The 13,377-nt window shown below is 41.9% G+C and overlaps 1 protein-coding gene across 4 annotated transcripts in view; it reads left to right on the plus strand.

The window, feature by feature from the left end:
* ELMOD1 (ELMO domain containing 1) overlaps positions 1-13,377 on the plus strand; it is a 54,916-nt gene that overhangs the window by 16,403 nt on the left and 25,136 nt on the right. For 3 of the 4 annotated variants that reach the window (XM_064171005.1, XM_064171030.1, XM_064171012.1), the window contains exon 2: positions 1,877-1,967. In XM_064171005.1, coding sequence (XP_064027075.1) covers positions 1,951-1,967 — 17 coding nt within the window. In that variant the 5' untranslated portion in view covers positions 1,877-1,950. Of the gene's footprint in view, positions 1-1,876; positions 1,968-10,675; positions 10,812-13,377 lie in introns of those variants that run through there. The other variant, XM_064171019.1, reaches the window with a different exon arrangement.

Below are 13,377 nucleotides of genomic sequence, written 5' to 3' on the forward strand. Positions count from 1 at the left end.
AAAGGGAGAGAATATGAGCACAAGGTACAGTAAGATGATTTTTATCCCATCAGTACTGATAGGTTCTGCAAAAGAAAACACATTTGAGGTTCTTTAGATTTATCACATTGTGACAAAGGGCCATTTTTTAAGAGGTTCAGGTACTTTTCAGCATTTAGTGCTAATGAGAAATGGGCTCTTAAATGATTGCTTAACAGCAGAGCTTTCATTCAGGCCTCTGCGTGTGGTTTGTGCTAGCACAGGGCTTGAAAGTGTAATCTTTCAGTCTTGGATTAAGCTGTCCCAGTAGCAGATGTGTATCAATAGCCTGTTTTCTCGCCACAAGTAAAGATGTTTTACTGCCTTTTATGGGACATGGAGTACAGTAATCTGAGAAATCTGTGTCTCTTGATCAAATACTGCTTGTGTGTGAACACTCCATTTTAGAAACCTGAAGTAAAGAGCTGATGACTGGGAAGAGTCTGCAGGACCTGGGCAGGGTTATATTTTGGTCGTTTTTCTTGAATTCTTCCTGTGAAACTAAATGGTAGTCATCATGCAAATTAACTGTAGGACATCAGATCTTAGAATGGATAGGGGATGTGGTTAACTTTATCTATCTGAAAGACCCATGTGTATCATTCAGTAAATTTGGTGTCCTGGAAGATATGTGTCCTGGCTTGCCCAGACATAATGCCGTGGTCCCCTTCTCTCTGCTGAGGTGGGGGAAACAGAGCACAGGGAGAAGACAAAAGGGTTGGAGATGCCCACTTTGAGGGTCCAAGATTTGTCCAGCCTTGTTCCTCCCAAATAAGGGAAAGCAACCTCCTGACTTCACCTAATATGGTGAGGTTTGGCAAGGTGCCATTCTGACTGGTGAGTCTCTGTGGACAAGGAGGCCACTGCATTCAGGCAAACAGTAAATAGGCTTTTGTCACATGCCAGCTTTTGCTTTTGTCTGCTCTGCCCTGCCACATTATGCTCTGCTTTGCCTCCAACAACTTTGAAAACACTGACAGAACTCTCTTCAAACGTGTGGGTAGTGTCTGATGCTGTTTTGTGAGTAAATATTCAAAGCCTCTTTGTAAGAAAATCTGTAACTAGATTCTATTGTGCCTTCTGCTTTAGTAGCAGAAAGGAGCCTCTTGGGTTTCCCTCGAGGGCAAGCAACAGATCAGCTGCAAGATTCTCTTTCCTAAAGAGTTAATGTTTGTTTTATTTGCTAGTTATTTTTGAAGTGTTCTAGGTTGCCTGTTCCCTGTGTGTATAAATATCCAAACCATGTGTTTTGAATGTTGTAAATAAGTTTTCTGGTGAGATTTAATGTTAATAAACAATTTTCATAGCTATTAACAATCTTCACCCTGGATATAAAAATTAATATTGATTATTAATTTTGCATAATTTGTACCAGTTGGTCACCAGGAAAATTGATTACTTGGTATCTGTAATGAATTAAATCAGGTCCCAGTAGTAGCTCTTCGCTTGTATGCTACCCAGGGTCTCCAAGCACTGTAGCAAATTCTGGGGAGCAAAAGGCTTTTAACAGCAGAATGAGCCAAGTGTCTCTTCAAACTGCCACCTGGAAGCTGCTATGACAATTTCAAACACTTCTCGTGTTCTTCAAACAACTCTCTTCAAGTTTTCTTACTTATTTCTGTACTCTTAGTCACATTTTTTACTTTCTGAGAAGAGACATGGGTAGTGTAGTCTAGCCAATATAAATGCCCAGGCTGAAGAGCAAACTGGTTTTTCATTGCAGCTTTATTGATGTGAGATTTCCTAACATCTTTTCTGTGTATTTCCACAAGTGTTTCTTTCAAGAACAATTCAGAAAACTGGAGTGCTACTTTTTTCCTCTTCTATTAGTAAATATATCTCAATTCTGTTTTTACAGCACTGATATTGCCTGTAGAGAAGAGGTCAAGATCAACGGATTAAGGCTCCAGCAACACAAACCAAACCACCACCATGAAACACTTCCTGAGGTAACTATTCTGTATTTTTCTTGTGGTGTAAACTAGTTTATATTGAATTGTTTTTGGTTCACCTTGATTCTGTTACTTAATTAAAGCTCTTTAATTAAAAATTTCCTTTCCAGTTCCTTCTAGAAGCGAATAATGTGGGACCTGTCTTGGAGTCTGGAGCAGTAACATATCAAATCAGTAGTGGCTGATATGTCCAGGGAAAGCAGGGGAAACAGTAACAGAACAGTGCTTGAAGAGTGTTGTGCATTTTCTTCCCCGTTGATGTCTGCTGTTTGGAATTTCTGCATATTATTTGTGAAAGCAGAGAAGGGAAGATGCTTGGGGAAGATGTGCATATGGTTTTGAAGCTGATTCTGCTTTTTGAGGAGAAATGTCTCTTACTTGTATATGACTTGGCAGTTGCTGCTCTGTAAACCAGGGATGGGACAGGGGACTTGCTGACTCCAGCTGTAGGTGCAGGAAGCTCATGTTGTCTTTGTTCCACAGTCAGTGGAAAAAGTTGAACATTCCTAGAAACAATTTACTACAGATCAAGAGCTTAATTTGTGTATGAACCAAAGAATTCATATTTTGTCTGGTTGGGAACAATCTTTTCAAGAGGGCTGAAACATATGCTTCTGTACAGAGCATCTGTCACTTTCTTTTTAGACTGTTTATAACTAAGAATCTTATACACTACAGATATCAGCATCATTACCTCTAGCATAATCACCTGTCATGATTTGGCTGCCAAGCCAGCCTTGGCATAAGCATCTCTGTGGAGTGTTTGGGTCAGTTTCCTCAGGTGTCTTGAGCCACCTGCAAAACAACTCTGTAAGTGGTACATAAACAGGTTGAAAGTATAAAGTAATTATTTACTTGCTAACACCCACAGAAGACAGCTGAGATTTAATGAGCCATTAGGCTAAGTGAGAGTGTGATCTCCACGCAGGTAGGCACCAGTGAGGAGGGAAAGGATTTCGCTCTGCAGCTCTGTGGCCCAGATCTTGGGTGGTCCTAAATCTTCCACTGATCCAGTGACCTGATGATTAGCCCTGCTAACACCCCTCTAGTGGTTTTTTCCCTTTGCAATTTTCTAACATCCCAAGTTGGAGCCTTTCTTCCTGGATCCTGACAGTGATGTCCATCTCAGTAGTCCCACCTCTTTAATTTTTCCTTTTCTTTCTCTGAACAGACTTGCTTAGCAGCCTGACCTGAGGTCACAGATTGGTACCGTATGAGATCTGGGTTGTAAGTCCTGCATACATAGGAGTCTATCATGCTGTGGGTGAGAGCTTCCATCTAAGGTCACAGAGGGTGTTACAGCTTGCCCCATAATAGCCTGGTATCTTTTGAGCTTAATGTGATTTTGCTCCCTGCTGATGGAGAAGCTGAGCCTACTGACAACTTCTAAGCTTCCAGCTCTTTTCTGAGGACAATAAATGCCTCTCTACTCCATTTAAGCTGCCTGTTCTGCCCTGCTTTGGATATTCTGACTGATTTGGTGTGTTCTCCATGATGGACAGAGTGTGCTATTTTAGACTATATGGATTCCTGATGCTATCTTGAAGAACCTACCTCCTACTTTTCAAGGGATTTTTAAAGTCAGTGAGTCCTAAAAGATTTGAGGAGTCTCGGTGGTGTTAGCTTCTCTTAAGTAGCCAAAGTAGCTCTGCTGAAAAAGAGCTGCTTATCTAAATAGAACAGTTTAGGACTTTGTTACAGGAAGGCCACTATTCTAAGTGCTGAATTGTGCTAGTTTGAAGCTAGCTAGAACGTTTTGGTGAGAAGAACTAGATTACAGGCTGTGGAAGGAAAACAATGGTGATGTCTACTTCATAGGCTTGCTGAGATGCATAGGAACAACAAATAAAAACATAAATAACCACTTCTCCCCTGTTGCTGGAGAGCTCCAAGCTGGATCTCACTCTCTACCCTCACCCTTCCATTTTCTTTTCTAATCCACTTTGCTTCCTAACCTCTTGGCTGAACCTCCGTTCTTCCTTGGGACTGGGGTACGGTTGAGAGGGGCAGGGGGAAGGTGAAGAGGCAGTTGAGAGCCCCTCCTGGGGACTCAGGTTTCTGGGAGGGGAGTTGTGTTTCTGTATTACCTTTTACCTTGTATATTTCTGTCTATAATTGTATATACTGTAAATATCTGCTTGTATATTGTGCTAGCTGTAAATATAAGCTTCATTCATATTTCCAGAGCTGGCTGAGTCTAGTCTGGGTGATTTCTAAAGTGTGGGGGGTGTGGGGAGCACCCAAACCATCACATGCATAGAAAGAGCAGAGAGTGTAGGGAATACAGAGCACCTCGAATAGGAAAGCACTGTTGGGAAAGGAAAGCTATTCTGTTTGCATACAAGCGTGTAGAAATTCTTGGTTTAATTCTTTGATCTGAACCAATATAAGCACGATGCTCATGGTCTGTACCTCTAGAAGAAATATGAGGAGATTTCTTAAATCTTAGTGGCAGGTTTGTGTGATAGGGAATAAAGCAGTGAAGTTGGGAACTGCAGGAAGATGTGCAAAACAAGGATATTAAGGGTTCTAGCTTGGAAATCAGCTGGAAAAATACATTCCCTGGTGTTGTTGATTACCAATGGCAGCAGCCACCTAGGAGCTTGCTAAATGCATCTTCAACTGCTTGTGCAGATCAAAAGCAGGGCTGAATGGCGTGTACCAATGGCAAGGGCTGCTCCATGGTGCATGATTTTCCTTGTTGTCCAATGTTAAACAGGCACTGAAGTAGCTGATGCTGATGGAATAGATTATCTCAGTGTTTAAAACCAATGAGTTTCATCAGCTTCACACAAACTGCAAGTCATCTTGTTGACTGCAACATAAAAAATGCCATGAAACAGATGGAGAGAAGATCAGGGCTTTTTTTCTGTAAAGTTAAGATAAACTCATCTGCAGTCTCTAAGTAGTAACAGAGGTTTATTTGCAGCAACTTCATGCAGCAAATATTTATCTGGAGACCCAAGGAGGACTTTCAGAAGTGGCTTTCAAATTCATCATGTTGTAAGAGATTCCTTTCACCCGTAGGCAGATTTGCCACTCAGCTCTGAGTCAGGTTTGTGTACTAGAGGCACTGCAAGTGCTGCAGTCTCTGCTGCTACTGTCAATGGGCATGCTGCACCAGGGCTCTCCACTACTATAGTTTGTCTTCTAAGCAAATCTACAGGTGTTAGTACAGATAATGAAATTAGTGTGATTTGCATGGTGCTTTTGCTCTTCCTGCTATTCATCTGTTAAGCCTCTGACATGGCTTTTTATAATCACCTTGATAGCTCCTACTCTCTTTTGACATAGCTTAAATACCAGGGAGCTGTCCTTTTTCACCTCAGACCACCTCACTTAAGAAGCTCTGTTTAGTCTTCAACCATTCTACGATTTTGTGGGTAATGAGGTGTAAAGACAGCTCTGGAAATTGTGAAGTCCAGTCCTCTTGCTCAGAGCAGGGTCAGCTACAGCAGGTTACTCAAGGCTACATCCAGTCATATTTTGAGCATCTCCAAGGACAGAAACTCTGCAGCCTCTCTGCACCACATGTCCTGATTGCTTGGTGACCCTTACAATTTAAAAACAGTAACAACATTGTAAGAGACACCTTTATGTTTAAATCTAATTCTGGCATTTCTGTCTTTGTCAATTTCCTCTTGTCCTCTCAGTGGGCACCACTGAGAAGAGTCTGGCTCTGTCGTCTTTACTACTCCAAGTAGGTATTTACACACATAGATAAGATCTCCCTGAGCCACTGTGTCCTTCTATGACAAGTTCTTCCAGTCCTTCATGGCCCTTTGTTGGACTCTCTCATATATCTCTATAGTGCTGGGTAGCCCACCCTGAACACAGCACTCAGTATGTGTCTTACTGGGCTGAGTACAGAGTATGATGAGTGTGGTCCACAAGTACATGGAGCTCTAAGGTCTTCACATGAAAGGCAATGAAAGAGGTAAAACTTTGAACATTGGCTGCTCTTCCACAATTAAAGCAATTGCTCAGGTTTATACAAGTAATACTTTAGTACATCCTCCTGTTTAAAACAAGTAAAAAGAAGTTTATTTCATGTCATTCACAGCAGTAGCTAAACTACATTTCATGTGAAGGTGATGAATTATTTCCTACTGATGATTTAAAAAAATAGGTAAGTATGGAATATACCTTAAAAATACATGGTATGATGATTTACTGCTGTTGACATGTGTTTATTTGAGGCATAGGGTGGATGTTTTTATTTTGGGTGGTTTTTTTGTATGTAGTTTTTCTTTTTATGACATACACTTAGAGGTAGTCTTTACCTGTTGCAAAATGCTTCTGAAGTTACCTGTCTTTGCTGACAATCACCATCTGTACTTCAGCAGGATCCTGAAATTGTTGTTGTAAAAGTATCTTTTAAAAAAAAAGTGTTACATAGTATATTTCTAATATAAAGTTCAGCCACTGAGTGGGACAAAAAGATTCAAAAACATACTTGTTTTGGTGCCATGTAGTAAGTGCTTTTAATAAACTAAAGTCCCACAAATGCCAAACTTCAAAATTGGTTGCTTGTGCAGTCCCATTTCTCAATCTGAATCACTTCCTCTATTCCTGCCTTTCCAAGGACTGTACTCTACATCTGAGTGGCAAAAAAAGGGTCTGTGCTTGCAGAAATGGCAACTACCATTGGAATGGGCTGCCCAGGGAGGTGGTGGAGTCACCATCCCTGGAGGTGTTCAAGAGAAAACTGCATGAGGCACTTAGTGCCATGGTCCAGTTGACTGGATAGGGCTGGGTGCTAGGTTGGACTGGATGATCTTGGAGGTCTCTTCCAACCTGGTTGATTCTATGATTCTACTCTGACATCTAGGTCTTTTATATAAAAGGGGATAATTTTCAGACTGGAAGATCCTTACTTAACAGAAGTTAATTTGTGGCTTTTCATCTACCTGCTTTCAACAGATGCTGTGTTCCAGTGGAAAAAGAATTTTATTTTGTTGCATTTTGTTTTTTTTAACAGTCTAGTACTTGGAATAACTCTAAATCCCTAAATGTATTGAGTGCTGTTGGGCAATAGACAACAAGATTCTTATGCTCACATCTCTCATCCAAGGCAGCGTCTAAATGAAAATAAGTTTCTTTTCTTTCTCAGCTTATTCTGATATGAATTATTTTTGAAGCCTGAAATATCACTTATGAAATAATAAAACTGCTTCCCAGTGAAGTATTTAATCTTTCAGTGCTTTCTCTTTGTAAAGAGATTTTGAGGAGTTTGTCAGTGACACCTCCACTTTGGCTGTAACTTATCTTAAACATCTGAAATAGCAACTTGGATAACCAACTCGTTTCTCTTTTGTTCAGTAAATCCTAGAAACTTGACACTTTCTCTTGATCTACTGCAAAACAGTCTGTCTGTAAGCTCTAGAAGATTTTAAGCATAAGATCTGTCTTGCTGGAGTCACATCAGATAAAATGAGAATAAAACCAGCAAAAAGCAAGAGAGGGAAATTGTGGGAAGCTGCTGTTAAAAACTACTCTTATGTCTTCCCTAGTTGCCACGGTGACTTGCTTTCATGCCTGAATGAAAGATAAGAGAGATAAGGTGGATTTCAGTTGTCAAGTCTGCAGAAGTACAGAATGAAAGAAATGTGTTTTAAAGTAGCTAATTGCAGGTTTGCCTGCGGCAGAAATGGTGATTGTTGCGTTATTTCTTGGCTGACCTTGCATACACACTGTAAGTTATACAAATAAACCAAAGACAGTTAAGTCAGTTAGCTCCTAAAAGGGTAGTAGCACTTGCTTACTCACCTATTTGGACAGCTTCTCATCCATAACTATTGTGTCCTTGACTTCTCAAGCCATAATCAGAATTCTCAGGAAGAAAATATCGATGTGTAATACTTTCTTCTCTGAGCTGAGTGTGTCCTTGGGGAAAATCAGTTGTGTAAGAATCTTTCTTATCTGTAGGACTTAAAACAGGACACACAGGAAAGAAAATAATGTGTTGATAGATTCGGTGGCTTGCATTTTATTCTTTGAAACTAGTCAGATTGTGCTTTTTTTTTCAGTTGGGGTTTGTGTCTTGTTTGCGTCTCCTCCAAGTTTTAAGTCCATTTGGTATCTAGCTGAAGTTTTCGTTTTACCCAAAGCATTTTTTCTGTTTCTAGCTAGCTCTGTAAATAGTAAGGTTCTGAAATTATCAGGGAAAGGGAATAAGCCCCTTCTATTTTATTAATTTAAAATAGCATTGCACAATAATTAATCTCTGCTTTCCTTCATGTCAGCAAAATACTGTGAGCTGCATTATACACACTTCTGTACGTTCACACAAACATACTTCACACAGAAAAGAGCTTCACCAAAGTATTAGACGACTTTGGAAGCCTTTCAGTTTTGCTTCCTCCTGTTTGCTGTGGGTGAGATTGCCTAGAGGAGCCTGCCACCTTTAAACAAAAAGCTAGATGTTATAAAAGTGTGATGCCATGCTGTCATTGGAGAAAGCTGCAAATTCTAATAATCACACAGTATCACAGTATCATCGGGGTTGGAAGAGACCTCACAGATCATCAAGTCCATGCACCATTCTCATCACACTGACCCACGGTCAGTTGGGCTAGTTGAGGACAAACAGTGACACTCCATGCTGACAACTACTTCTGATACTCCCTTTGCAATGTCAGAGTGTGAAACAACACTCTTGCTGCTCTCTGCTTCTTGGCCACTATGAACTTTTTTACCCCAGGCGGAGCAGGTTATGCTGTGGAGAGCAGAAGTGCTGTGACTGCAGCAGTAGTGCTCTTACTTAGTGTGGGTTTTGGCTCTGAATTTCTCTTGTTTTGCAAGGATTCTAGCAATTGTAGAAACCCCATTCTTCATTCTCTCCTTTGTGGAAGAGAATCACAGAATGTCAGGGGCTAGAAGGGATCAAAAGATCATCTAGTCCACCCTCCCTGCCAGAGCAGGATCTCCTATACCACATCAGGCATCTAGGTGGGTTTTGAATATCTCTAGAGAGGGAGACTCCATAACCTGCCCTTGGCAGCCTGTTCCAAGGTTCTGTCACCCTCACAAGGAAAAAAGTGCTCCTCATGTTTACATGAAACTTCCTAAGGCTCAGCTTCTACACATTGCCCCTTGTCCTGTCATTGGGCATCACTAAGAAGAGCCTGGCTCCATCCTCCAAACACTCACCCTTTACATATTTATAAACATTAATGAGGTCACCTCTCAGTCTTCACTGCTCCAACCTAAAGAGCCCCAGCTCCCTCAGTCTCTCCTCGTAAGAGAGATGTTCCATTCACTTAATCATCTTTGTGGCTCCATGCTATGTCCTTCTTGAACTAGGGGGCCCAGAACTGGACACAGTACTCCAGATGTGGTCTCCATCAGGGCAGAGTAGAGACCTACTAACTACAGCCCTTCTAATACACCGCAGAGAGACCTCTGCAGAATCTCTGCTGAGCCCCACTATTGCTGGTAGAGATGGGGTGTTTGCTTGGTTTCGCAGCATTCCTAATAGAGCTTGTAAGGTACCGACTGCCTAACTCCTTTTCTTGGTTAAAGCTGCACTTAGCAGAATATTAGAGCTCAGAAGGAGAGTGACATACATCTGGGAAGATATCAAAAGACTTAAAATTAGAGGAGCAGGGAAGGAGAGATTAAATAGGTGCATATACCAGCTAATTATGTGAAGAAGAAAACTTTACATTTCTGTGGCTGTTATGGTGGTAGTATTCCATAAATCTCTTCCAGGCATGAAAGGGAATACTTGCTCATGTCAGAATATTCCTGGGAAGTGTTTGGAGTTTTTTTGTTGTTGTTGTTTTGGGGTTTTTTGTGTGTGTGTGGATTTGCTGGGGGTGGGAGGAGCATTGAGGTTTTGTTTGTTTGTTTCTTGGAAGCCAAGTAACAGGTAGATTTGTTTCTGTAGTACTAATCTCAGAGTTCAGTGACCCTAGTTGAAAGAGCTGTGCTAGGTTGTGTTGGTATTACTCAGGAGCTAACAGGTAGCTTCTGATGTCCAAGTGACTGGCATCAAACACTTGGAATGTGTAACCCTAAGTCATACTGAGAAGACAGCTCTGTGTTTCCACTCGTACTGCATCCTCAGCAAGGACCTGCCGCTCGATTGAGCTTGTGTGCATCAACATCTTATTATTATGACATTTTTCCTCTTTTTTTAGCAGAATAAATGTTCATTTGGACGTTTATTGCATGCGTTATACATATATAAGCATAAATCTGTAGATCTGTACAGCTGCATGCAGGAAGAGCTTGGGATGGAGCAGAGTAAGAGTGCAAGTCTCTGAGGAACACCTTCACTTCTGTAATACTTACATTCTTAAACCTCACCTCAGGATCTGAAGTGTTGCTGTACATGACTACACAAACTGCTGGTGAAACGCACTGCTTTCTGTGCTGAGAAACTGCAAAGGCAAGAAAGAAAACCAACGGCAGAGACAAACACACACATGACAAAAAGTAGAAAAAAAAATCCACAGACCACAAAAGAGACTTGAAGGAAGAGGAGGTTTGGAATTGGACTCTAAACCTGATCAAAAATTCATGCCGCAGTGCTGTAATGAGATGTGGCTCATGCCACTCTTCCATGTTGCTTCTTGTTCATGATACACTGTGTTTTGTTTTATAGCTGCCAGTGTCTCTGTTGTGCTTATGTGAACTGAAGTGTGTAGTGGCTAACACAAAACTTGCCTTATTTAATCATTAGTGTGCTTTTATTACAGGATGTCTACAAGCAAGAATTCCCTCTTTTAAAGGCTTTTGAAAGCAAACTTGGGGTGCTTTTTATGCTGTTCATGTTACAAATGGAAGATTTCAACTGTTGTAAGCTTGAGATGGATGAGTAGTAGAAAACTGAAGGTATCCATGAAGGTTAACTTTATTCTATAAGCTACCTAGTCAAAACTAGTTTCTTAGCTTTCTTAGTAATAGCTGCTAAATATATTTTAGTGAATCACAGGTGTGGTGTTTGTGTGCTGTAGTGACATGTTTTTAGTAGATCTATTTTTAGTAGTCTTTTTTGGCGCAAACTGTAACCAAAACAAAGTTTTAGTCGGGGAGGTTGGTTTGTAGATCTCTCATTGAGCCTAAAGACAGCAAAATATGATTCAAATGCACCTAATAACCCTCCTACCAGCTCTCCCAGTCTTATCCACAAAGCTTTGAGTAATTAACTGGGTTGTGATGTTTCAGCTCTGGAGGCAATTAAATGTAGTCATGAACTTTTTTAAAGGAAGTGTATGGTTTTTATGGGAGCTATCTTGTTCATTGGAAGGAAATGGGTTTGCATTGGCTGTTAACATGAACTTAAGTGAGTCTTCCCTTGTTTCATATAAATGAGCTCTGTGGGTAGTCAGTTGGTCTAATACAGGCTTAACCCTTGGAAACAAATCAGGCCAAAATAAATTCTTATTTCTCTACATTTTCTACATTCTCTACAATTTCTCTAATTTCACAGTATCACAGTATCACCAAGGTTGGAAGAGACCTCACAGATCATCAAGTCCAACCCTTTACCACAGTGCCCAAGGCTAGACCATGGCACCAAGTGCCACATCCAACCGTGCCTTGAACTGCCCCAGGGACGACGACTCCACCACCTCCCCAGGCAGCCCATTCCAGTGCCCAATGACTCTTTCAGTGAAGAACTTTCTCCTCACCTCGAGCCGAAATTTCCCCTGGCGCAGCCTGAGGCTGTGTCCTCTTGTTCTGGAGCTGGCCACCTGAGAGAAGAGAGCAACCTCCTCCTGGCCACAACCACCCTTCAGGTGGTTGTAGACAGCAATAAGGTCACCCCTGAGCCTCCTCTTCTCCAGGCTAAACAACCCCAGCTCCCTCAGCCTCTCCTCGTAGGGCTTGTGCTCGAGGCCTCTCACCAGCCTCGTCGCCCTTCTCTGGACACGCTCAAGCATCTCAGTGTCCTTCCTAAACTGGGGGGCCCAGAACTGAACGCAGTACTCGAGGTGTGGTCTGACCAGTGCAGAGTACAGGGGCAGAATGACCTCCCTGCTCCTGCTGACCACACCACTCCTGATGCAGGCCAGGATGCCACTGGCTCTCTTGGCCACCTGGGCACACTGCTGGCTCATGTTCAGGCGGGTATCAATCAGTACCCCCAGATCCCTCTCTGTCTGGCTGCTCTCCAGCCACTCCGACCCCAGCCTGTATCTCTGCATGGGGTTGTTGTGGCCAAAGTGCAGCACCCTGCACTTTGAGCTATTGAACCCCATCCCATTGGCCTCTGCCCATCTGTCCAGGCGGTCAAGGTCCCGCTGCAGAGCCCTTCTGCCCTCCAGCTCAGTCACATCTTAAACCAGGGACGGCGACTGCACCACCTCCCCGGGCAGCCCATTCCACTACAAATGTTTTGTGCAAACTCCAAATCCACCTTCCAGCTTGACGTTCATCTCTTGTATTCGTTTCTCTGGACCTTTAGTCTGCCTGTAGAGCTGAGATGTACTGAGGAAGCTGAGGGATGGCTGTAGGCTGTGTCTGGATTCATCAGGGATGGTGGACTACCTAAATCTCTGAAAGCTGATGTCAAATGTCTACTGGAAAACCAGAATATCCAATGGTTTGTTTTTTTTCCACATCACTACCACAGGTGGCAGTTAAAAGTATAAGCTGACTGTTTATGAAATTGACTCTTAACTGTCTTATATTTCTTCTGGCTGTTGGAATCTGAAAGATTGCTTGGCTGATAATGGACGTCCTTTCTAGTAACTACTCTTGTTCTTAGTACTGGAGGTCATAAGCTGCTGTGAAGCACATATGAACACAGTACTGTGCTCTGGCATACCTTTGGGGGTGGTAGAGGGAAAATTACACGACATCTCTAATATTTCAGTGCTGGCAATTGAAACTTTCTTGTGTATCTTAAACTTGATTCTAACGTGGGAGTAATTCCTCTTTAGGTTTCACTTTTGTTGGGGGGTTTGAATCTGGGTTAGAAGTGAACTGTAATGATGCAGCTATAAAAAATATTAAATAGTTTATTAAATATAGGTAAGAAAATCTCCCCAAACTTATTTACAATTCACACGCACACATAAATTACACAAATACTTTTAATCAGTTGGTAAAACTATGTTTGCAAAATGTATAGATACAATCAGATGGATTTACATCAGATGGAATGGGCTGCCCAGGGAGGTGGTGGAGTCGCCATCCCTAGAGGTGTTCAAGAAAAGCCTGGCTGAGGCACTTAGTGCCATGGTCTAGTTGACTGGCTAGGGCTGGGTGCTAGGTTGGACTGGATGATCTTGGAAGTCTCTTCCAACCTGGTTGATTCTATGATTGAAGGTACTTTAGCAAAGGTTTTAGAAGTTTGAAGTGATGAAGAGTCCTGCAGCACAAATGGCCGCTTCAAGGTTAAAGACAAACATAAATTTTCGCAAACTGTGGAAAAGAGAGTTGGTTTGCTTAC

This window comes from Pogoniulus pusillus, chromosome 3 (assembly GCF_015220805.1).
Source record: "Pogoniulus pusillus isolate bPogPus1 chromosome 3, bPogPus1.pri, whole genome shotgun sequence".
Classification (NCBI taxonomy): Eukaryota; Metazoa; Chordata; class Aves; order Piciformes; family Lybiidae; genus Pogoniulus; species Pogoniulus pusillus.